This window comes from Episyrphus balteatus, chromosome 3 (genome assembly GCF_945859705.1).
Source record: "Episyrphus balteatus chromosome 3, idEpiBalt1.1, whole genome shotgun sequence".
Taxonomy (NCBI): domain Eukaryota; kingdom Metazoa; phylum Arthropoda; class Insecta; order Diptera; family Syrphidae; genus Episyrphus; species Episyrphus balteatus.
In genome coordinates, this window is record NC_079136.1 from 119918668 (window position 1) to 119945394 (window position 26727).

The 26727-nt window shown below is 29.4% G+C and overlaps 1 protein-coding gene across 3 annotated transcripts in view; it reads right to left on the minus strand.

Annotated features, from left to right (window-relative positions):
- The window catches only part of LOC129916571 (stathmin), a 217855-nt gene that overhangs the window by 70147 nt on the left and 120981 nt on the right, over positions 1-26727 (minus strand). For 2 of the 3 annotated variants that reach the window (XM_055996589.1, XM_055996586.1), the window contains exon 2: positions 19496-19579. The exons of the other annotated variant lie outside the window; for it this stretch is intronic. In XM_055996589.1, coding sequence (XP_055852564.1) covers positions 19496-19579 — 84 coding nt within the window. The remainder of the gene's footprint in view (positions 1-19495; positions 19580-26727) is intronic. 3 annotated transcript variants of the gene reach the window in all.

Sequence of the window (26727 nt, forward strand, 5' to 3'; positions counted from 1 at the left end):
GCTATAAAGTTTTTTTAAAAAAGCCCCACCTTACAAAGCAAATTTGAAAAGAAAAATAACTTGAACATCAAATTTGACAATTTTTTTTTCAAAGTTTTGACTTTGAAATTTTATTTCACAAAAAGTATAGGCGAAAACTACTTAAATGGAAGAACATTTGAAAGAATGCAAAATAAGCTTTCAAAAAAGCTATTGCACAGTATTCTAGGTGCGTCGGTGCGTCGCGTCGGTGCGTCTATCTAAAAATAATTATTTTTATTCATCTTTGATCGAGAGAAAAGCGCTGTGCTGCGGTACTGAAAGTGATATAGAAACTGCTCTCGACTTCGTACTACTGTCTCCTCCTTTCACATTCAAAATAGTGCCTTTAAATTTAATGGAGTGTGAATAAATTTCACTACCGGAAAGTAAATGCTCAAAAAGTCAAATGCAGAACGTGAAAGTCTCAAAAACTAATTTTCAATAAAGTTATTTTTGATGTTTAATCCGAAATATATATTTTTTTTTTAATAATATGTTCCTTTTTTAATTCAAATCAGAAGCATTTAACGGTAATGTAATTCGACGTCAAAATACAAAACAAATTATTTAAAGAATTCTGAATTTGGCCTTAATTCCCAAAAAAAAAAATTATCCCAACCCTCAACGTCAACTAAGGCACTTACACAAACAAACACAAACAACCATTTTAGAATTTGGAGGGGGCTCGATCATTTGAGCTGCCTCTAAATCTCTAAGATTTACGAACAAGTTTCAGTTAATCATGTAGATTATGATGAAATCAGCTAAATGGTAACATGATTTTGGAGGCTTGGGGGGGAGGGGGGCTTGAGCCCGTGTAAATGAAGGAAAACTCCTATTTTTTTTTAATGAAAATTAAAAATTATGTTGATTTAATTTTACATTACTTACGGTGTTGATGTTAAAATTTTTAAAGAGTTTTTATGGACACTTACCTAGAAAGAAAAACAAAATTAAACAAATTTATTAGTATGGTTTTTTAATTATTTTAAACACATTTTTTATAAATTAAAACATTTTTTGAAATAAAAAAAGAGCATAAAACTACAAAAATATTCGATTTGGACAGTATTTATGATATCAAAGGGTTTCAGATTTTAAGTATTTGAAGCCATAAGCCCCAAAGGCAGAGTTATTGCGTAGAACTTGTCCCTTTAACAAAAAAAATCCAGAGACTCTGAAAATATCAGGATTTTTACAAAAACCAACACTTTGTTATGTACAATATCGGCTGACCACATTCAAATTCTAATGGACAGAAAATAGTCTACAAAAGTCAATAAAAAATTTGTTTAAAAAAATGTTACACATACGCCACAGTGAACGTTAGAATACAAATGCATTATGAATTTGAATCATGTAGACTCAAATATTTTATGCAAGACCTTTTTAGTCACACAGTTCAATTTCAACGAACATTTTTTTACAAGCTTGCAATCAGCTATATAAACTTAATATAACAATTAATGGCCTTTCGCTAACTTTAAGAATTCTCTTTGCCACAAAGCTTCTCAAAACTGTGTAGTAACGAAAACTATTTTAGCTTACCTAACTACATTTTTAAAGACAAAATCACAGTTTTATTCTAAAATCAATTAAGTTTAATGCCTGTAACATTTTATAACTCTCATTAACATATCACTCACCCTCATCTTACTCCCATTTAGTTATTTACTACTTTTTTTATTTTGTTGTAAAAACTTTGCAAGTTGTATAAATGTAGTAAATTTCATGTAATTAAATGACCAAAAAGCCTATTTTAAAAAACTTAACACACACACATTATTCGTGTAGTTAAACTTTGTTTACGGCAAACAACATAAAAGTAAACAACCATTTTGTATTCAAAATCTCGATATCCGGCGCGCCGCCATGTTGTTCAGTAGGTAGGTAGATACAGTTCATGTCATGTCATTCTCATTTCTCACACTAAAAAACTCATGAAACATCAAAATGCACTGATGGCACTATATATCGTTAAATTCATAAATTCTGTTTTTCTACCAAATAAAGTGTCTCATAAAGTAGAACCTTTCATGTGATATCCTTCATCAACCCACTCCCCCATCTCTCCTTATTCAGTCAGGCATCATCAAATTGAAATGACAATGCGACCACTAAACTGTTTTATACAAAAAACTCTTCAAAAACCCACGAATGACGATAACGACGAACGAACGACGAACGAACGACGACCAATGCAACGCACGACGGGAGGATATTCCAGGATTCGTCTGCTTTTAAAGGATAATCTATTATATCCATTCAAATAGTGTCAGTGTGTGAGTAGATAATAAAAAGAGAAAGAAAATGGGGGGGGGGGAGGCAAAAAAAAGACGAAACTTTATCACCAGGCAAAAGCCATATGAAAACTTAAACATATATCACGTTGAGTATATTGTTTAATGATTCTGTCACAAAATGTTCTTCGTTGGAAACTATACGAATCTCTGTCTGTCAGTATAAAACGAACGTCCGGACTATATATGTGAATCTGACACAATCCCTTCAGCTACTCTTTAAACTTCCATTAAAACAAAACATCAAAAAATAAAAAAAAAAAAAAAAACCAACGACAACGACGACGGAAGGAAACAAAAGGGAACGTTCATTCTTTTTTTTTTTATTCTTTTAAAGCAGAAGCAGTATCAGCAGCAGGAGCAGCCAGTAATTCTAAGCCTTAATCCCTTGCTTCTGACATGGAATTATCCTCAGCTTACATCATAAAAAGAGTCAGGATAGAAGGATAATAGTCGAATGCAGCTCGTTGCAGCGACAAATCAGGGCAAAACGTGTTAATCCTTAGGTCTTCTCATTTACCTCCTTTTATATGGGTTGGGTTGGGTTGGGTTTTGTTGTACTATATGCGAGCGCCATCATCGCATGCAACCAAACTAATGCCTGCAACTACCACCAAACAACGATATACTGCAACGCGAAGTCCTTTTTCATTTTGATTTTTGTTTCCTTTTCATTGGTTTGGTCGTATGGTGTATATACTCTTTGCGGTGTAGAGTTTGCTTCCGTTTAGAGAGAGAGTAAAGTTTTGTGCCTGATAATATGGTTTTCGTGTCAAACGGACATTAATAAGCCATTCTCAAACTCAATCCTGACGAAGTTCTTCTTCGTCGTTGTCCTCTCGAACGACCAACTAAACCATATATAGCATCAGAATGGAGAGCAACTTATATAAATTTTCTTCTATATGGATTTGTAACTTTTCCCAATGGAAGTGGCAGTTTGCGGTCAATGAACAAACGAGCTCAATAAAAGTCTAAAACAGAATACTACGTTAAATGTTGAAATTACATTTAAGGATTAATAAAAATGGGAATCTTGAATGAAAATATTACGCGTGAAAAGAGGACATAAATTGTAATTTATCAATGTGGAGTAACTTGTTGAAGATGTGAATGTGTGTATGGATAACTCATGTCAGCGCATTAATTGGAACCAAAAACTGTCGTATATCAAAAATAAAATCATAGGGATTAAGAAAATTGAAAACTTTTAATTAGTTCGGATGAGTTTTGAAGAAGATTAAAATTCATTGGTTCACGGTTAAAAATTCTAGAGTATATTTTTTAATACTTTTTGGGTTACATCAGAAATGTATTAAAATTTAATACAAGACAAATATGAAAATTTTTTAGTTAATAAAAAATGTATTAAATTGTAATATAGTTGTATTAAAAAATAATACAGTTGAAATTAGAATTTAATACCAAATGTATTAAATTTCAATTATTACATATTAAAATTTAATCCTTTCGTATTAATTTCTAATAAGAATTTTATTAAAAGATAATACAAAAATATTTCAATTCAATACCAAATGTATTTAAAGTTAATAATATGTATTCTTTTCCTAAATTCATAACTGAAAATAAATATTAATCACAAATAATATAATAATGGTGATATTATTGTCTCTATTTTATCGGTTTCACAAACTGTGGCATGTAAAATCTTATTGCCGATCAAAATTCATTTGCAATGTATGTTCAAATTAGTACAAATTTACAAATATTAATTACATATATTTTTTTTTAGAAAAGGTACCTCAAACAATGGAATTTTTTTCATTTTTAAAATGGCTGCTGCTGACCACAGTACACATAAAAAGGTAATATCTTCCACAAATTTTGACAACGTTCGGAATATATTACCTTAATATGTGTACTGTGGCTGCTGACGTTTGATTAAAATTTAATGTTGGGGAGAGTGGGGCCAAATGTAACACTTTTTTCTAAAATCGATGGTTCTCCTACAAATTTGAAAGTGGGTCAACCAGACCTTTTTTAAATTAAAGACCCATGTTTTGGCTCCAAGATCGATCATAAAAATTTAGCAAAACATAACGGTAATGTTGAAAAATAAAGCTTCCAAAAAAAAAATCGTGTTGTTTCAACTTACCCCACATACGGGGCAAAGTGTAACACATACCGGGGTAGGTTGTACCAAGAACTAAAAATAAGAGAAAAATACCTTTATTTGTTTGTATTTATTTAATTTTTAATTAATAACAATAAAAACAAACCTCAGTCATGAAATTTTGGTGCAAATTAAAAAAAAAAGTGGAGCAAATCCAAGATTTCCAGAGAAAATTTGACAGTAGTCTTAAATTAAAGTTATTTGAATTCATAAATTGTTTTATAAGCTTTATGAATTCAAGTGGTGGTTCAAAAAGTGTTTCCAATTTCAAAATAAATACAAATTCAATTACAAGCATTCATATCCAGGGTTGTTAACTATATTAGGTAAACAATTTTTCAGTATAGGTAGGTTTTTACATGGTACAACTTGCCCCGGAAAAATGTTACAACTAGCCCCAGCATGAAATTTTTCAAACAAAATCAATTTAAAAAAAAAAAGCGAAACTGATATAGACATAACATATACACGCAATTTGAGCCAAAACACAGTTGCATATAACAAAAAAACACTTAGCACTCTATCTTTTTCGGGTAAAGAGGTAGACCAAAAATAAAATTAAAAAAAAAAGTTACAAACATGCATTTTTTGGGCACCACTAGTGTAACTTCTCACCCTGTCGTCTAATCTTCATCTGAAGAAAATGAGCCGGTAGATATGCAAAAATTGAGCATTTTTCTCCTTTACGCGTTTCTTAATATTGAAAGGAACATCGCTTTTTTTAGCTGTTAATTCTTACCCCTGTTACATTTAGCCCCATTCTCCCCTTCTCATATTTAATACTTTTTATATTAGTTTTTAATAAATTTTTATTATATTTTAATACAATTATATTAAAATGTAGTATAATTATATTAAAATGTAATACAATATACTCAAATATAATAAAAAAAAATATTAAAATCTAATACAGCGGTATTAAAATTCAATACAAGATTAGAATTTAACCCACGGAAATTATTTTCTAATAATTTTTGTATTACAAGTAGTAAACTTAATACTTAAATATTGAAATTTAATACAAAAAAGATTAAAAATAATTTTAATATTTTCGAAGTATTAAAATGTAATATTTTTTGTATTGAAAATTGCTTTGATACAAGAGCTGTATTAAAAAATACTCCAGAATTTGTAACCGTGTTACTTTCATGAATCAGTCTTTTTTTTAACAAAACTGCAATTGCAACAACTTTTCTTAATGTCTCTATCCAACTAAGTTACCTTAAAAAGAAGCATGAAAGTGACGAAAGCCACGAAAACTGAGTGAATGAGACAACTGGGACAACCATAAAAGAAACAAGAAAATCAAGACGAAAAAAGTAAACGAGTTGACCAAGGCAACGAAGACATTTGAGACATAGAAGCTATCCGGGACCACTGAGACGGCAATGATTACAACTGCATTAGCCGTGACCCTCGAATGTCGATCTCGAGTGTCGAAACCAATAATGTCAAAATTAATTTTTAATATTCATTAAAATCAATTCGGCAAAAATGCTTAAAGTGACAAATTTTTCAAAAACACAAGTTTTTAACTGAAATTTTATTTAGAGGTATCTAGGTATGTATTTTTGGTGCATAGCAAAAAAATTAAGAAGCGGGATTTACATTAATTTAAAAAATAATCTTTTCTAACTTTTACAGCATGCACCAACAAAAGCCTACAAATAAAATCCAAGTTCAAAATATCTTCTTTCTCGGAAAATACCTTTTCATTCAAATAAATTAAATGGCCTCTTTAGATTCTTGGTGCACATCCAAATGAAACATTATTACTCTATAGCAATCCGACACCATTTTGGAAATTATATTATGTCAATATTTTTTTCTACATGTACTTCACTCAAAAAAACACCCTTTCACCCCAAAGGCACATTTTGTTTTTAGTTCCCATAAACATAAAATAGAACGTTTTCACTAAAGTTCTTAAAAAAACTGCATGAATCATTTTCATTTGGGACTTCTAACAGAACTTACTCAGTTTTAAAATAATATGCATATGAAGTCTCATAGTTCTTAATACACTGAGGAAAAAAAAAGTTTTGAAAAATATAATATAGTCAACATTGATTTAATGTTAAAAAAAAACTTACATGATACATAGCCTGCTGGAAAAGCACTCACCTACTGACCCAAGAGTTGTTAAATCGATCTCCAGTGGCTACAAATTTTTTCTTATTTATATTTTTTTTTAAGGTTGTAACATCTTTGATAAAGATATGTTTAATGGTTGAAAACCACTTTAGACTAACTTTGTTCTACTTTGATTTTAAAATTTACAGTTTTCAGCGCAAAATCATTCCGAAAATAGATTTATCAATTCGTTGATTTTAAGTTTTTTCCCTCAGTGTACATATCTCAAATGCAGCGTTATTACTTAATTTTATAAGGGTACAATAAAAAAAAACACCCTTTCAACCATGATATTCTAATAGCACTTTAGATTTTTGTAATAAGTCTGCAAATGTATAGACTTCTTTCTTTTTTTTTTTTGTAATACACATGGCATAGAAAACAATTATTTTTTTGGATCGTAAATTTTCTCTTTTTACCAAAAAAACACCCTGTTAACTAAAAAAAAAAAAATTGCATAGATATTAAATATTCTTGGTTTCTGTGGTAAATGAAAATTTCTTAGCAATTTTTATTAAGGTATCATTTTGTCATTGTTTTTTTTTTTATACTAATTCTAAATTTTATTTTTCCTTAAAAAAAAACATCTTATCAGCAATTCTTTTTCTTAATGTAAATGAAAATTTTTTTGCCAAATTTCATGAAAGTTGTTTGGCAATTTTTTGTATTTAATGCTTATTTTACCTGTACTACGATCAATGATCCTGATCATGAACAAATTCCTTATTCCTATTCTTATTCATTTTTATTTTTCGAAAATATTTAAATTAAAATATCTTTTCAGAATATAAAAAAAAAAAATAATTTAAAATAAAATGCACGACTGGGGTCGCACGTACTTGCTCTTGCAGTTCAAAGCACTTTTATGTAAGTCTACTTGTAGATTTTAAAAGCTGGATCTAAATTTAAAAAAAAATTGATATTGGGGAAGAGCCGACAGGGCAAAATTTTGTTAGGTAAATGAAAAAAATTTTTGTTTGTTATTTGACTTTTTTGAGAAAAAATAAAAATGCAGTTTTATTGCCACTGCTTTAAATATTGCGTATACAAAGTTTAATCAAAATCGTTAGAGCCGTTTTCGAGAAATACGTAATATCGTATTTTTTTGTATGGGAGGTATACGTTCTAAATGAGATACAAAAAAAAAACAAAAAAAAAAACAACTTTCAGCATTCCATAAAAATCATCTGTACCAAATTTGAAGAAAAACCAAATTGCGGGACCCACTTTTTCGGAATTCTCCATCATCGTAATGTTGGTTTTGATTAAAACCTCAATTTTTTTTTTCGACACGAAACCAATACTTGCCTTATAGAGCAAGTAAAAAAGTTTAAAAAAAATAGAAAGCCAAATTGAAAACAGATTATTCAATTTTGAATTGTGACAGTATACTAGTTTTTAATGGTGTCATACACGGATTACTTCCAAAATAGATTTTGTTAAAAAAAATTAAGGTAAGTCGGAGGGCCTTTTTTATTATTCCTAAATATAAACTAAAACATCAGAAAAAGCTTACATAGACGTATGAAAAGAAAAAAAAATACAAATTTCTCTACTCTAAACAATGACTCATTTGCCATGGCCATTTATAGAAATAGAACCCAAAAAAAAAAATAAAAGCGAATCAAATTTATTTTCCATTAGAAAAAAAATTCCGAAAGAAAAAAAAGTTGAGTAGATTTTGTCCTGTGTAGGCGCCATTTATCCTTCGCTATGCAGCTTAAAATGTCGAAAAAAAAAGTTATATATAAAATTTATGAATAAACAAAAAATAAACTACGAAATAACGTCAATATAACAATCACCTTAACTCACACTTAACAAAAAAAAAAATAGAGTCACGAAACGAATGAGAAAAAAAAGCAGTTTCAAAAATATATAAAAAAGTGGAATAAGAAAAAAAAAAAAAAAATTGTCGCTGTTCGTTATTCGTTGTTTATTCGTGTTTACGATTTTTATATTGCTTTAGGGGCATTACCCAATGAAATAGTATAGGAAAACAGCACTGTGACAATTTTTCGTTTTTACTTCATTCGTTTTGAATAATATTTTTGTTGTATTTTTTTTTTTTTCAGTCGTCTCTTGTTTGGAAAATGGACTAAAATTGCTGCAAGTCACGAACGTCCTTCGTTCGTAATTTTTTTTTTTTTTCATTTTATTTTATTTATCATTTTGCATTTCAAATGACAGACGACGTGGATAGTGGAAATTGGAATTGTTAAACTAAAATATGTACGCCACCGTTTTCACTCGTACTCTAAATGAACAGAAACAGGAAGCCAATGCACTATGTACAACCAACCTGACGAAATTGACGGGGGACAGTAATAATATTGTGTACATAGGATGGACTAGAAGACCAGGTTATAGCTGTTGTAGTTTATAGTAGTTGCTTTTATAATGGACGTTAGATTTATGTGGGCTTGTTATTGTTATGCAATTAGCAGAAGTGTGCGCCCTTGGTTATATTTGGTATTATTTTTATTCGAAATTGTTTGTTTAATGGTAAAATGTTTGCTTTTTTCAATTTAAGATTTGGCATTTTGAATAACGCGACCATTTTCAACAACATAGTAAATTAATCTTGAAATACATAAATAAAACAAAAAAAAAAAAAATTAGGGAAGTAGGAGAATTTTTATTTTTTTTTTAAATTTGAAAAATCTCATTCGAAAGATAACACAGCCACACAAAAAAATATAAAAGTTCATATAGTTTTTGGGTCGCTGAAACCGAACCCGAAGTCCGTTTTGCCCCATCACGTCAGGTTTTTGAGATAACCTCAAAAAAATTCACGAAAACAAAATTTTTTTTATCTGATCTGGATGTGCGAATATGTTAGTCATATAGTTTTTGGATCGCTGAATCCAGATTCGAAGTCAATTTTGCCCTATCACGTCAGGTTTCTGAGATATCTTCAAAAAAATGTCAAAACCAGAAAAACAAAATTTCTTATCTGGGCTTGCGTCTAGGTTTTTGATATAGTTTTTGGGTTGTTAAAACCGAACCCGAATTCTATTTTGCCGTACTACGTCAGGTTTTTGAGATATCTTCAAAAAATGTCAGATAAGAACTTTTTTTTTTGAGTTGACATTTTTTGAGGATATTTCAAAAACTTGACGATAAAATAGACTTTGGATTCGGTTTCAGCGACCCAAAAACTATATGAAAAACTTAGTCGCAACCCCAGATAAGAACTTTTATATTTTTTTGTGTGGCTGTGTAATGAAAAAAAAAAAAAAAATTAGGGGTCAGATTTTTTTCAAGGCTCTGCGTTTCAAAATATGAATTTGAAAAAACACCTACTTTTTTAGGGGCATTTTTGAGTGTTTTTTTTTATTTTAACAATTTATTGCAGTTTTAAAAAAATATCAAACTCATAAAACATATAGGTATTGGGGCAAAAAAAAATTAACTTGATTTTTGACCGAATAAGGGGAAAATCAATTATTTTTGTCCCAAGTTTTTTGGCCATATGTAACCGTATTTTATTTTTATCTTTTTTTCTTTAACAGATAAATAAAAGAAATTTATACTGTAGATATACCTACAATCAATTTCATAGTCACAGTTTTCAGATAAATGTATAATAAAGTTCTTTTTTTTTAATACGTTATATCTTTTGATCTAGAGCAGATATTTCGACAAGGTTGGCTTAAAAAAATAGGCATCGTACAGATATGATTGAAGCATCATATTAAAGCTGAAATAATAAGCTTGCATATGATGTAAAATTTATTTAAGGTTGTAATGTAAAAAATCGACTTTAAGGTAATTGAAGTAAAAAAAAAAAAATTGATTTTCTTGCTTTTATTGATGAAAACTGATTGGGTAAGGAAAATTTTAGCTCCTTTTTGTAGATGTCCTATACAAATAATTGATGTGATTATTTTGAGCTCAAACAATAGGCTTTTATATAAAAAAATGGATTTTTGGGTGATGGAAGTGATTTTTTCACTTTTTTCATAAAAAATTATTGTTTTTTATAAATAACATTTATACATTTTGTGCATTGTAAAATATTAAGCTTCGGTAAAATTTTTGTTTAAGCTTTTCAAATAAGAAAATTGATATTATGAGAAAATAAAAAAAAAGTATTTTTTTAGGTTTTTCTAGTAAATTATTATTGATTTAGTATCTTATAAATTTTTTAACAAGAAAGTTGGCAAAACATATAATTTTTCAATCATTTTATTTTAACAAAAGCATACAACCTATTTTTTTTATGACGTTATCACGTAAAATTATCGTCCGTAAACCGACTATACAAACAACCACTTTTTATTTTATGCAAACAATTTAAATCCCACGCGAGTAATAATTTCTATTTTAAATAAAAACAAATACAAATAAATTTAGCATTTAAACTGTGCTTTTCCAAATCAATAATAATTATATTATTATCAAACAATTTAATTTATTTGATGAGATTTATTAGTTTCTGAATTCTGACATGTTTTATACAGAAGCTGCATACACATAACCATTTGACATTTTATTGAAAGACCCAAAACATAAAATGTCACTTAGCGTGAAAATTGCTCGTCGGTAATTAGTGTTTATTCATTCAAAATTATATAAAATCATCACTGACAAGGACGAATTTTAGAAAGGATTCTGGTTGCCATCAGTTGACATAGAGAGAAGGCGATAACGATAATAGAGGGAGTGTGTCCTTAAAATAATAATAAATAATTCAATTTAACTTCGGTAAATGCTTTATGAATAGAAATAGAGTGAGAGAGAAAATTGAAAAGGTTAAACAACATTTTAGAAGAGATATTTACAGAGAGAGAGAGAAAGAATATGAAAAAGATTTAATTCAATTTTGAATTTTGTTGTTGAGTTGGGCCTTTTAGTATTCTATATACTCTGGGAATTTTTATCATTTTTTGTTTTTTACTTTGTTGTTGAACGAAACGAAAATAGAAATCAATTTTGATTCAAAATTAAGCTTAATGGAAAAGGACTTAGGAAAGGCAAAGGCACATTCATATGGCAAAGTAGGGTTCAAAACGGTTGCCAAGTTATTTATAGTAAATTATGAACGCCAAATGGAGTTAAGAGGATTTCTCTATGGCAAAATAATAATAATATTTTTGATGTAATGCCAAAAAGGATACATTTTGAATATATTGTAAAACAATTTTAGAAAATTTTAATCTTACGTTTGTTTTGGGTTTTGTTTTATGATATGATATGGATTTTGTATACATTTTATCTACATGAATGATTTTAAGTTGAAATTTCGCTGACGTCAATTTAAAAATGAAAATTTAAGGTGGAACTGGTGATATTGTGAGGTAAAAGAATTTTTTCCTAATGCGTATCAGTTCAGAATGAAAATGAAGATGACTCACTTTCAAGTTAAAAATCAAAAGAGATATGGGGCCGCAATTTTTTTTTTAATTATTAACCCTCTGTCGGCACACGGGTGCGAATTTGGCAGGACAAAAATAAAAAAATTACCATTTTTCAAAAAAGTGGTCACAAAGAAGTCTGTTTATAAGGGTGAAAATATTTTTTTTCGGAATTGTGAATACAATATTCGAATTCTTCGCAAAATTCTACATAAATTTCATATGCGATTCTCTATAAAATATTGAGACCGAAAAAAGTTCTAGCGACATGAAAAAGTATAAACCAAATTCGCACCCGTGCGCCTATCATGTCACAAAAAAGAGGTGTGCCTATAGAGGGTTAAGATTTGGTCGCTATTCTTAGTCATATTATTGCAAATAAAGATCAAGGTAAAATTTAAGAATATCAAAGGATAAGTGGTCTAACTTCCAAAAACTTTCTTGCAATTTTTTTAAGGATCAAAATTAACGGTACTTGCCATATATGACCAAAATGGAAAAGGCTGTTTTTTCTCAAGTAATGTGGAAAATAAGGTCGTACGCTTGAAATAAAAAAAAAAAATGTTGGACCATTCAAGTTTGTAAGTAACTCTAATATTATTATTCTATTACTATTAGTGACTCTAAAATTATAATTAAGAAAAATTCAAAAAAAAAAAAATACCATAGTTTTTGAATAACAAATTTTTTTTTTTTTTTTTTTTTGAAAAATCAATTTTTTGAAAACTTTCATTGAATTATTTTGTATGTTTTATAGCTCAATTAATATTACCTTTTTAATGGCTCACCAATTTTGTTTTTTTTTTTGTTTTTTTTTTTTTTTTTGAAAAATTTTAGAAATATGTAATTTGTATAAAAAAATACAACCTATTAAAAATAAAAACTTTCAAATGGCTTCATATTGCTAAACAGCAGTAAAAAATTCTATCAAAAAGTAGTCAATATCATACGTTATTTATTTTAGCAGCAGTTTTTTCTACATTTTTTACAAAATCATATAGAACTTTTTTCCATAAAGTTGCGTTTTCAAAAATGTTAAAAAATATGAGTTCTCCGAATTTAGATCAGAACTTTACCTATGTTTATAAAATTATTGTTAATATATTACTTGACTTTAATATTGTTCCATAGTTCTTTTCATCTATTTTAATCAATCACTCGATTTTTACAACGCAAGCTTTTGGCTTCGTTAAAGCTTCGATAAGGTTGTTTTATGCAGAAATAAATGCACGTTGTACTACTTCCAGTCTGTACAACAGCACGTTTATTTATGAAATTTTAAGTTTTTAGGTTATACACTGAGAAAAAGACCACTTAAAAACAAGCGGATTTCTGCACGGTTTTTTGATAAGATAAATTCCATCTTAAATTAAGCGGAAATCCATTTATTATGAGATGAAAATCTTGCAACTGTAGTAAAAAATAAGAAAATTCTTATTTTTATAAAAATTAGATTATTTTCATCTTAAATAAAGTAGATTTCCGCTAAAATTAAGACGGAATTGTTCATGCTGAAATCCGCTTGTTTTTAGGTGGAATTTTTTAGCTTTTAAATAAATTTTCAAGCTACTAGCATTAATATTCAACTGGTGCTTAGAAGTGGTGAGCCTGTCTTCTTCTCATTTAATTACCGTCCAATTGCACAAGCATCGTTTTTTTTATAAGGTCAGGTCGTGGAAACGTTTATTAATCGTCATTAAATACATAGGTACTCAATAGAATATATCAAAAAACAAAAGCTTTTTAATATCCGACAGTGCGACTTTTGGGCTCTCTTAAAAAAATTGATACTACTTCTGCTTTCGATTAATCTCTTCTTTCGCGGATAAGGAATTACATTCCTGATCCTTCAATACAAGTTGTGTTTGAAAATTTTAAGCATGATAATTTACTGCAAATATGCTGATGTTCCTCAGGGTTCCCTTTTTTCTCCTACTCTTTTAGTAATATTCACAAACGATCTCTTATTTATAACATCTTTGTTGCCTCTTTATCTGTTAACGCTTAATTGCATTTATCTACACCCAAACCTCGCGAGGCCTCGCAAGGAATGCCCATCACTTTTACCTTGAGCCCAAAATTGGCCAAAAAAAAATATTAACTTGTCAATTCAGTTTGAAAGTAAAACAATTTCAATTCCTTTCTTTTTCTAAGTAGTTAAGAAATTACATAATTCACTTCCCAAATTGCCCACTTTTTGTTATTCAAAAGTTTTTTTTACCAAAATAATTAAATTAATTTTCCAACCTCTTGATCCATTATTACGATTGGATTTAAGAACATTTTCAACAAAACTCCTTCTTCTCATTTCAAAAAACTAAAAAAAAAAAAACTATTCCAAAACTTTAATCATCACTCGAAATTCCCTCCTCAACCAAAACAACAACTTTTAACTTTTTAACTTCAAGACACTCACAAAATTCATTTTTCTCTTAAAAATCAAAAAAAAAAAAAAAACAACACACACAAACAAATGAGGACTTATAACGATTATAATCATTAGTTTCCATTCTTCAGGCCATTATGCAATCAACTAGTGACTCGTAACCAAAGCTAAAACAAGTGAAACAAAATCTATTTGTCATTTCTATGTTTCCTTCTTCCTCTCTTTCTCTCTCTCTTTTACTCATTTAGTCTCCCATCATCATCATCAACATCATTCTCATTCTATCTTCTAAAAACATCTGAGAAAATCTACAAGATGAATAAAAAGCCATTAATCTTAAGCTTGCAGGCATCATCATATAAACGATACAAAGTTTATATACACCAGAGTTATCTCGCTAAAGTGTGCTAAAAAAAAAAAACAATTTTTTTTCTTTTTCAAAAAAAAACAACAACAACAAAAACCAAACAAATTTTGAATAACAGTGAAAAAAGGTTATCTATGCCACTCCAGTTCTAGGGAATTAGTTAAAAAGAGGAGTCTTTTGGTGGATTTCAAAGGTGGATGGACTCTTGAATCCACCATACATCCCCACGAAGGACGACGACGATCACAACGTAGACGAAAACGACGACGTAGATGATGATACCAAAATAAAAAAAAAAAAAAAAAAAAAACAAGTTAAAATGTTTTTCCAATACAAAATCCATTCATTTACACAAGGCTGACTCTGAAACATCATCCTTGCCACCTCAGTTGCTTTTGCCTCCCCCCCCCCCCCCCCCCCCTTTGCTTTCGAATAACCTTTTAATCCTTTCACAATACTGCCCCTTCTGCTCTATGTGTTTGGAAAATTTAATTTGTTTTCTATATATAAGCCAGGATGATATAGGGAAAGGGTAACACAGCCTAGGGACATCCATATTGAATATGAGAGAGAGAGAGAGAAAGGGAGAGAAAGGGAGAGAAACGGATATGCCAACACCAGCAATTGAAGACGGAACACTTTTTCATTGACACCAGAGGTCATTTTTGTTGTGTTTTCTTTTTTTTTTTTTGGCTTTTAATATGAAATCCTTTCAACACGCCACTATAGTACCTCCAACCAACGCCTACACTATACACAGCAGACTTCAGAACCCCCAAAAAAACATCGAGCAAAAAAAATAACACTCAGCCAGGAGTCGAAAACAATAATGAATTTTCATTTGCAAATACAAATTGCTGGCACTTTTTTTTTTTTTCTTCTTCTTCTGTTTGCTTTCTTCTTTTTGTATTTGCTCACTTTTTTTGTTATATATCATGGTATTTATTTTTTTTTTTTTTAAGAATTTGTATACCGTTATGCATTAGAAGGGATATATAATGGTGTTCCCGGTAGTTGGCGGTTACCATAGTGGTTCTAAATTCATTTTATTGTGGATAAATTGTCAAAAAATCCTTTCTTGGTATTAAATATCTATACGTTCCACAAAAAGATACATGGAACATTTACTGTTTTTCGAAAACATTTAAGAACTTTTTTTTATCTAGGACAACATAATGAATACATTTTTCAATTTTTTTTTTTTTTTCATAAAATTTTTCAATAATTATTACGATCCACAGTAGGAAGCACTTTCCAAAGCTTTTTTTTCAAATAAAATCAATGCGTTCCACAAAATGTTATAAGGGAGGAAATTGATCCTATGGTGTTATTGAAGAACTTAAAATTAGCTTATGGAATAATTTTAATTCATATTTGGAGTTGTGGAATGTATGTTATTAAAAATTTCACGCAAGCGATTAACATGATCTAAAAACGTGCAAGGACTTCAAAAAATGCAGTTACTGTAACGCTGACAAAATCATCATTTATTTCTTAAGTTTTGTATGTTTCTTTAAAGAAGTAAATACGTTCCACACATTTTTTCTTTTTTCAAAAGTCAAACATGATTTACAATATATGTGATGTTTTAATAAACAACTTTTCGTTATTCCTTAAATTAACTTTTCCTTATTAAACCTTGCATTCAACTTGAGTGGTGAAATAATGTTTGCGTTCCACAAGTAACGTTCTACAGTGATACAGTCTGCATTACGATTTTTTTGTGAAATATTCGGAAGGGAAAAATTACATTGAATTTATTGAAGACTTTGAGATTAGCAAAAATAAAACACTTTGAAACAGAATAGAAAATGTGGAACGTGTTGCCAAAATTTCCACCCACACAATTTTTATAAATATGATCCACAAAAATTGTGATGATATATGAAGAAAATACCTTCCTACTTACTATAAGTCAAAAAAAGACCAAAATAAAACAATGTGGAACGTAAATCTTTGTAGGTATTTTATTAAATCGATTTTTTAAAAATAAATTTGAATAACAGCTTCGTATTGATGCTAAAAAATAGGGTTCAATTAGAATGGAAAAGTTGTTATCATTTGTATCAAACAATCAAAAAACAGGTGTGGAACGTATGTTTCTTTTTGCCAAGAATATAGCTTAACTTTTTCTTGTTTTAGATTTGTAAATATATTAATTAAACCTTAGTTTGCACCTGCAAAAAATACATTCCACATTTTTATATTTATGTGTTTTCTTCTTGCATTTTGGACCACTGTAATTATACGGTAACGTGACGTGACGTTCCAACTTCCTTTCGGTTTAAAAGTCCTTATTCTATGCTTGCCGACAGTTTTGTACATTTGTACATATATTTTGCTTTACAGCTCTAAGCTAAATTTGGTTCTTCTTTCGAGTTGTTTGTTTGCTGTTGTTGTTGTTATTTTTATTAGATTAAAAAAAAACCGAAAACAAAAGATAAAATAAAAACCCCTGTCTGAGGTTAGAAATGAAATGAAATTAATGAATTTAATTTCAACATAATAGACACGCAAAGTTATTTTATAGAAAGAGTCACTTTTCATCTCCCTCTCTCTCTAAAATAATGTTATTATTTGTTTGTGTGTGTTGGAAAATCTTTTTTGCGGAACGAAATTAACCACGATGGAGAATGGAAAAGAAATGACGTTAAAAATAGGAAAATGCTAACAGTGAAAGAAGCAGGTGGATCCATTAAAAATGTTATAAATTTGTTACAAACAAGAACAAAAAAAAAAAAAATCGATGAAAATAACGATTTTAAAAGTGGATGTTATATTAATAACATTTAAATTTAAGAGAGCTTATAAAGGTAAAAGGAAGGTGCTTAAATTTAATATGCACACATACTCGTTTGTGTATATAAAAGGTTAATGGGTCTTATTTGCCATATAAGTAAGAGTGTCAACTTTGAAATGATAATACATTTTAAAATGAAGTCGTAAAAGTTCAATCATACAGCCAATAAAGGTTAGAAAAAATTTTACATTCCAAAATGTTTAACGTCTATGAGAACGAAACTCACAAGATGGCACTGAGAAAATTTTTCTAAAATAAAAAAAGGTAACTTTGTGGAACATATTAAATATCTTATCTTATTGTAGAACAAAAAATATTGAATATGTATTGTTTAATAATGCCATGACTTTTTTATTTATTCACATTAAAAGTTGGAAACATGTAAAATTTTTTTTTTAGTTCAAAATTGGAGAATAGGTCCAAATTCCTTTTTTCATATTTTACTTGCGATAAGGTATATAATATAAAATTAAGTAGATATTCGTTAAAAAAGTTGAAATAATGATGAAATCGAGAGAAATCGAAAAAAGTTCGTCTCGCAAGTATCTCTCCCAAGAATTTGTTATCAAAAACAAGAACCAATATTTGAAATGAAAAAAACTCCAAAACAAATATGCAAATTGAGTTTTTTTTAAGGGAATAAAAATTCAAATTTGTTAGAGACATTTTTTTCAACAAATTTTTTTTTTTAAGTATTGTATTTTATAGTACGTATTTTTATTAATAAACACCTTCAACCAAAATTTCAAAAACAAATTTTGAAAAATTTAATTTTTCAAAAATTAAAAATTTATTTTTAAAATATTTTTTTAACATTTTGATTTTGATTTATTTTAAGGCAATGAAAATGCATTTGCATGACATAAAATTTAATAACATTGAACGAGTTATTTAAGAAATAGTCAGAAATTTAAAAACCGGTTTTATGATTTTTGAGGAAATTAAACTTTTCCAAAATTGGTATTAGACAAGTGTCGTTATTTATGGTCAAAAAAAAGTATTCCAAAATTCCTCTTTAGAATTTTGTGGTTGATGCTTTTGAGCCAAAAATATTTCACTTTTTTTTGTTGTATTTTAAATTTTGTTATTTTTTAAGTGTTGTTTTATAATTGACGTTTTTTGTCGAACTTTGATTAATTTGTTTAGGATTGCAGCTTTTGACTTCTGACTTTTTTACTTTTTGTAATTTTTAAAAGTTTTTTGTATTTTTTACTTTTTCTAATTTTTTTTTTTTCCAAAAATGATTAATGTTTTTTTTTTAAGTTTATACTTTATATTATTTTTGTTAAAAACTTCACAAAGTTTGGTCAGGTTTGTATGAAGATTATTTTTTAAGCAGCTTTGTGAGAGTTTTTTTTGTTAAATAAAATCCCAGTTAATGTATATTTATAAACAAAATATAAAAAATAAAATTAAAATTTTTTTTTTTTTTTGGTTCTGAAAAAAAAATTTGTTTTTTCGAAAATTCCAGAAAATTTATTTAAAATTTTTTTTTTCTTGAAATTAAAAAAAATCCATTCTTAAAACAAATTTCATTGTTTAAAGAGGATTTTTTGTATTTTTTTTTTTTTATTCCATCGTTGAAATTTTTTAACGATACTTTTTTTCAAAACTACAAAAATATAAGAAACTGTTTTCAATATTCAAAATCAAATTTAATGTTTTTTTTTTTTTTATTTCACCTTAATGCTTTAAAGTCATAAGACCTTCTTATTTTATTTTTGTTTTTATTATCTTTTAAAATTATGACCGATTTAATATAAAAAAAAAATTGTTTTACAAAAAAAAAAAATATATTTATTTCTATTCTTATAAAAAATAATTTATTTATATATTTTTATTTTTCTTGCAATTTTTGCAAATTAGACTGTATTTCAATATTTCCAAAGCAAAAAAATGTTATACTCCCAAAAAAATTAAAACAAAAAAAAAAAAAAAATACATCAACAAAAAACAATTGATTTTTTATTTAAGTATAAAAGTACAAAACTTACTGATAAATTTAACTTTCTTCGATGCTCTTGGTTGTTTGGAGCGAATTTTGGTTGCCTTCTTAATTGGTGCTGATCTCCTTGATACTTTTTTGTTAGCATTTTTTTTTTTGAAAAAGGATGGAGAAAAAATTTTAAAAAATAGAAAAATTTTATTTCACAATAGTAAACATGTTTTTTTTTTATTTGACCCAATTCGAGATGAAACTTTCCACATTGGAATTTTATTAAAAAAAATAAAAAAAAAATAAAATGCAATAAAAACAATTTTAACGAGAATTCTTCCAGTAAACTGCATTCAAATAGAAATTATGCACTTAAAGGAATTTCAGAAAAAAAAAAAATAATAAAAATCGAGAGAAAACGAAATCGACTGAATGAATTTTCAAAGGACATTCATTCAGTAGAAAAATAAAAACAACAAAAAATAAAACAAACAATTGAAAGTCGGTTTCTTATAAAGGATAACCACACAAAACACGAATATATGGTTAAAGGACCATGATGTGATAGGGAACGACTGACTACAGGACTAACACAAAAAGTGCTTACACTATACACATGAAAGGACAAGGATATGACTTAAAAGGACATACTCAAAGGTATACAAAAACAATAAAAAACAAAACTTAAAAAAAAAAAAAACAAAATGGGGAAAAGAATGAATAAAAAAAAAAGAAAAAAAAAGTTAAGGTACACTTTGGGGTTTAGGCATTAAAATTTAAAACCATCAGAAGCATAGACATAGACAGACATAGAGAGACAATAATGCACAAGAAAACAACATTTTTGGTTTCTCAAAGCTCAGAGCAGATTGGTTGATTCATTTCTGTATATAATAAAGTTTTTGGCCTCTTGTGTGTTTGTTTGAGTTGTGTCTTATGTGTTGAGTTGTGTGTTGTTGTTTTGTATTTTGTGGCAATGGCAACACACACACACACACGTAAAACAAAAACATCAAAGCTCATTTGCATAACACACATCGTTGCCATTTACAATAACATACAGGTGTGTGTTTTGTCAGCAGGACAAGTCTCTGTGTTATCCTTTCTTCACACAGGTCTCACTTTAGCTCGACTTTAGTCTATACGTTCGTCTACGATGATGATGATGATGTTTTTTTTTTTTCGTTTTTTTTTTGGTTGAAAACAAAAACATTGTTGTGTCTTGTTTTTGTTTTCTGTTTCATGTCATACATAGATTGTGTCGGGGAGAAAATATTATTTTACATTTCGCCCTCTACAAAAAGTTATAGTGTGCCCACAAAAACCACAAGGATGTTGTGTTGGATGATGGACAAAGAGGATTTTGTATTTATGCATCATTGTCATTATTACAAGTGTGAGAGAAACTACTTAAATGATAAAGAGAGAAGTGAGTTGTTGTTGTTGTTTGTGGTTATGCATAAACACATGGAACAATAAATTTAATACCTCTATCGGGTGTCTACCAAAGCAAGCCTGTATGAATGTGGCTATTTCAATGACAAACAAATGGTTTTTTTTTTTTACATAAAAAATGAATTTTGGTTGCATAGTTTTGGGCTTATTTGTATTGTATGTGACCTGAAAGAGTTATGAATTTGTTTAACTCCAGGTCATTTTGAATTTCAAAGTAATAATTTCAACAAAATCTAGAAAGAAATCTCAACTTCAAATTCAGCAAAGGGCAATTTAAAAAATTTAGTGCTGGGAATTGTAAAGTGTAATTCAGCACATTAAATGTGCAAAAGATGAAACACAATTCAGCAGTTGTTGGATCATTGCCTAATGAACTTGCCTACAATTCAGCAGTTAAGAATGTTAATGGTTAATGAAATGCTAGAAGAAGTTAATCACAATTCAGCTGATAGAATATTAGATAAATTTGTCTTCGAAGAAGAATTTAGCAAAGGGAAAATTAAATAATTAAGTGCTAGAAGTTGTGAAGAGTAATTCAGCAATTGAAATAATGGTAAATATAGTGCTAGAAGTGAAGCAAAATTCAGTAGCAGGCTCATTGACTGATAAAATGCTGAAAATTCAGCAGTTGGTTGATGTAGGTTCAACAATTCAGCAGTAAGAATTTTGGATAATGTGAGTTGAGTTTATGTAGATTTTAAAGGAGTGTAACACAATGCAGTAGAAAATAAATTGAATAATCAAGTACTGAACATTTTAAGAGCACAATTCAGCAGTTGCTACAAAAGCAGGTTTAGAAGCCATTCAGCACAATTCAGCAGATAGAACAAACTAATTCCGTGTCGAAAGTTGCCTAGTTCAATGAATTGCCTAATGGAGTGTTAAATGGGCCTAAAATCCAACTCAGCAGAGGGAATGCTGACTAAGTGCTAACAATTCAGCAATTGGCTCATTGACTGATATACTGCTATCAATTCAGCAGCCAATGTAGTCCTAACAATTCAGCTGTTAGAATATTGGGTAATGGGGTGATAGAATAAATGAAACACAACTCAGCAGTTAGCAAACAAATTTATGTAGTTTTGGAAGGAGTGTAACACAATTCAGCAGAAAATAAGTTGAATAATTACGTACTGAACAATTTGAAAGCACAATTCAGTAGTTGGGAAAAAGGCTTTCGCGGGCTTAGAAGCCATTCAGCACAATTCAGCAGATAAAATATAACAATTTTAATGTATTGCCTAATGAAATGCCAACAATTCAGGAGTTGGAACTTAAAACAGTGTGGCGCTAGAAGAAATGAAGCACTTATCAGCAGTTTGGGACATTGATAAGAGCTTTTTTGAATTTAGTCTTAGTTTTTGAAATATTTCCTTTCAAAGAATTGAAAAGGAATATTTCTAATTTCTTTTCACTCCTTAACTTTCAATCACATTATTCCTTCACACTTTTTCAATTTCAAACTTGATTGCTGAATGAAATAATTCACTTCATCCTTCTCATTTCTTCCATTCTTTCATGCACCAAAATTCAGAGGTAAATTCCATCAATTCTCAGAAAACCCTCTCTCATTTCGCAAAATTCACACAAAATTCAACATCAGGATTACATCAATTTTCAACAAACAAGCTATCACCTTTGTTCCACACCTTCTTTTGCCCTCCTTCCCCCATCAAACCTCTCTTTTTACCATCCTTCAAGAACAATAATTTAAAACCACAGTAATAGGTTTTGTAAGCAAAGGTATTTCATCTCAATTGCATTCCATTTTGGTGCGGCTGTATGTTTTGAAAAGCATGTGAAACCCCGGAAGATTTTCAATTAAGCACACGAAATTAAAGGAATTCCAGTATAGCATCACCTACATATTAGGGTGGTGTAGTAGGTATTCAGCAAAACTTTTTAGAAGGGCAAAAATCCATCTGTCTATCTAAACCATCTGGTGGCGGCGCGGCATATCGTTCGTTCAACAAATCTCTAAGACTCTAAAGTATCTTACAAATTATTTAATCCGTAAATCTTCAAACATTTAACATTTTTTTTTCTTTCGTTCAATCTTATTCAGCAGAGGGGGGATGAGAAAGGGGGAGTACATTTAGAGATGCCGATTTTATCTCGCAGCAAAGCTACTAAAAATAAAATAATTCAACCTTGATTAAACTTTAATCAAGAATTTTCACCAAAGGGGGTTGTATGGGGATTTTCAAAAGTTAAAGAAGGTGAGGGGGGGGGGGGGGGGGAAAAGTCTGTGGGGTGAATATGGGATAAAACAAGGAATTTGTCTACACAGCTCGATTCAGTTTTTTATCTGTGGGAATGAGAAAGTCTAAATTACCTTCTCTTTACCCTCGTTCCCCGACCCCCTCTACCCCTCCCCATTTCACAACCAACGTCACCGTCGCCACAAATAAACAAGGTTTCATTACAAAACGTTATAGTTTGGCGCAGTGGGGCGAGTTAAATAATGAGCTAGGAAGAGCACACAAACCAACAACAACAAACAAAAAAAAAAAAAAATGATTACAACCACCAACTTGGGTATTACACTCCAAATGAATATCCTCGGTTGTGGATTGTGCAACACACAAAAAAAAAAATGGAAAAAAAAAACAACCAACTAACTGAAGCACTGAAGTGTAAGCATTCCAATCCAAAAAGGAAGAACATGGAAAACGGGACAAAGGGCTGCTCTTCTCCCATACAATACTGTCTGAGAGCAGTCAGCAGTAGCTCACCTGGCTTGAGGGTCTGTCCTATATACCCGAGATAAAAAAAAGGTAGACCGAGTTTCCTCTCTCTCTCTTATCCTTCGAATGAATTCATCTCTCCATTGTTTTAGATCGGTTTTTGTAATTTTCTAGATAAGACCATGGTATACGACGATGACTACGACGATGGTAGAGAGTAGGACTTCAAATTGGATGGGCTTCAGTAGAACCCTCTTATGTTCTGTTAAAAAAAAAAAAAAAAAAAAAAAAAAAAAAAACAGAAAGAAACGAAAAACCCAGTGATATGTGATGAATCTAGCTTTGAACAAAAGAGCAAGGTTGGCTGGATTGTTGGCTGGCGCTGCAGGTTTGTGCAGACTTTTCCTGCCTGAAAACTTCTTTCATTTTACCCATTTCTCTTACACCATCGTTCCCAGACCTTCGTTCGATTTGATAGAACAAAGAATTTCAATTCCTGTTTGTCTGTTTTTTTTTATTTTTTTATTTTAAGGAAGGCTTCTGCCTACCTTTTTTTAAAGAGTGTTCAACGCTGCGGTTTTTTTTTCTATCCCAACCTTACCCTCCTACCCCCTATTTCTACCCAAACCATTTTCTATTTGGTGTGGATTTATGTGGATCACGTTCGACGTTACCTCAAAGCCTCCTCCTTTACCACTTCAAGCTTCTCGTATTGATTGTTGTTTTCCTCTTTCTTAAATGATAGTGGAAAGAGAGAAGAAGGAGGACTAGATAAAGAGGATGAAAGGTAAAAGATGGGTATGAAAGGTATGGTGGAAGGAGAAAATTCCTTGATGGTGGTTTAGAAGCAAGCTAAAAAAAAAAAAAAATTGCCTACTTAAGGGTGATTCTTTTACTTTTACGGTATCTTATAGATTTTTTTTTTGTTTGTTGTTGGTTTTTTCTTCTTAATAAAATTTCGAAAATTCCATTGCGTATGTTACCAAAAATGCGTAACAGTGTGTAACTGAAGAGAGTCAAGGTGTATGGGAATTTCATTTATAGCCTGTTAGCGCTGAAGAATCAATGAAATAAGGGTTTTTTTTTTTGTTGTTGTTTCTGTTTGGATTGGGGACGTGTATTTTTTGTATTTTGTCAGGTAAAATGGTTATCTTCTTTTAGAAAAAAAAAAAAACTGAACGTGTCAGCGATGGGTACTTGAGATATCTTATTCTATTAAGATTGCCACTATGCGTACGTATACTACCTTGATCAAACAAAATATAATAATATTGAAGGTGTTTAAAGGTAAAACATCAGGACGGAGGACACATACTTCACATATTCATCCAGTTAAAAAAAAAAAAGACAGGCAGAGCAGAGAGGGATGTCTCTTGAATGTTAAAAACATGCGAAATGGAATGCGGGTGTGTGTTGAATTGAGTTGGTGCGTTGTGGTATTATCAATCTTTCGAAACAAACGAATCCATAAGTTTTTTTTTTTTTTATATAATAAATGATAGAGCACGCAACGACGACATCTTGCAGAAAGATATAATTTTATTTTATTAGATTTGCAACTTGCGTGCCAATTTTTAAATTTTTTCATAACGAGATAAGAAATATACATTTCGTGAGATTTTGAGACTTGCTTTGCTGTCATATTTCAATTTTTGCAATTCAGTTTTTACATTTTTTTTTTTTTTTGAAAATGATTAAATATTTCTGCAATCAGGCACGTTTTAGTTGTCAGTATTGAAGATAACAGGAAGTTTTTTTTTTTAGGTTAGGTAGAAGGCGTCATATTCAATATAAAACGACGTCACATAGCCTTAAACTAGCGGACAAACAAGACGCTTACATTAATAACCCATTTGTATGATTACGATAAATAGCTTAGAAGCTATGATGGAACAGATGAACAAACATACATTTTGATTACAATTTAAATAGATATAAGACGGGTAAATTGTAATTTATTTTCTGTGGATACCAGAAATTGGTTAACAAGTTCCATACGAGTTACTCCGTCTACATTTTTTCAGTTTTCGGGAGAAGAAGACAAATTAAGGATGAACATTTGAAAAAGAAAGTTATGATGTAACGTAACTTCTTACTACTTCACTGGCTTTTTATGACCAATTACAGATTTTAATGTCTCTTCGAAAAAAACACCCTTTCACCTAATTTTTTTTTGTATGAATACTTTGTATTCCTGCTTTCTATTCAAAATGCAATTTTTATTACGAAATTTCACTTAAGTGGGCCATTAATTTTGTTTTCACTAAAAAAAAAAAAAAACACCCTTTTAGCCATAATATTTTTAAAGATACTTTTAATTCTTATTTTCAATTTTAAAAATAACATAATTGCTGAATTTCAATAGGATACTACGATTTTTACTTAGTTTTTCTAATATATTGCACCACATTTTCTCTACACCTTAATAAAAAAAACACCCTTTCACCAGAAAAAAATGTATAAACTTATTTTATTCGCAATTCCCATGACAAAGACAACATTTTTAGTAAATATTTCTTAAGGGTATATATCTTTACTACCATTAATTTTTTCGGATTTATCGCGGATTTTCCTTATCTCTCAAAAAAAAAAACACCCTTTCACATAAAATATTTTTATAGACTGCTTAGATTCCTTGTTTCTGTTATAAATAATATATTTTTAGCAATTTTTATTGGGTACCATTTTTGTTCTAGTTCTTGTGGTACCTACTAATTCTGAATTTCATAATTTCTTTAACTAAAGTAATTTTGTAGACTCTTTAAATTCTTAGTTTTTATAACAAGAGAAACGTTTTCACTGAGTTTAAAAAATTAACAAAATTTATGGCAGCTGTTATGTTACTTTTCTCAATTATATATCAACCCCTCAAAAAAAAAAAAAAACACCCTTTCAACAAAAATATTTTTAAGAACTTTATCTAGTCTTTGTCCTTGTTTTATCTAAAACCTTAGGACAAGGCATTTGATTTTTTCTGCGATTTTCGATTTCACTAGTCAAAAAGTTTTTTTTTATAGAAATCAAAGTATATTATTCTAATGGTTTTTTGTACGCTGAGCTCGAATCTGAAGTCAGAAAAATTCTATCCCATCACGTTTTTGACATATTACCATGCCAAAAATTAGAAAAATAGTGTTTGAGACGTTCA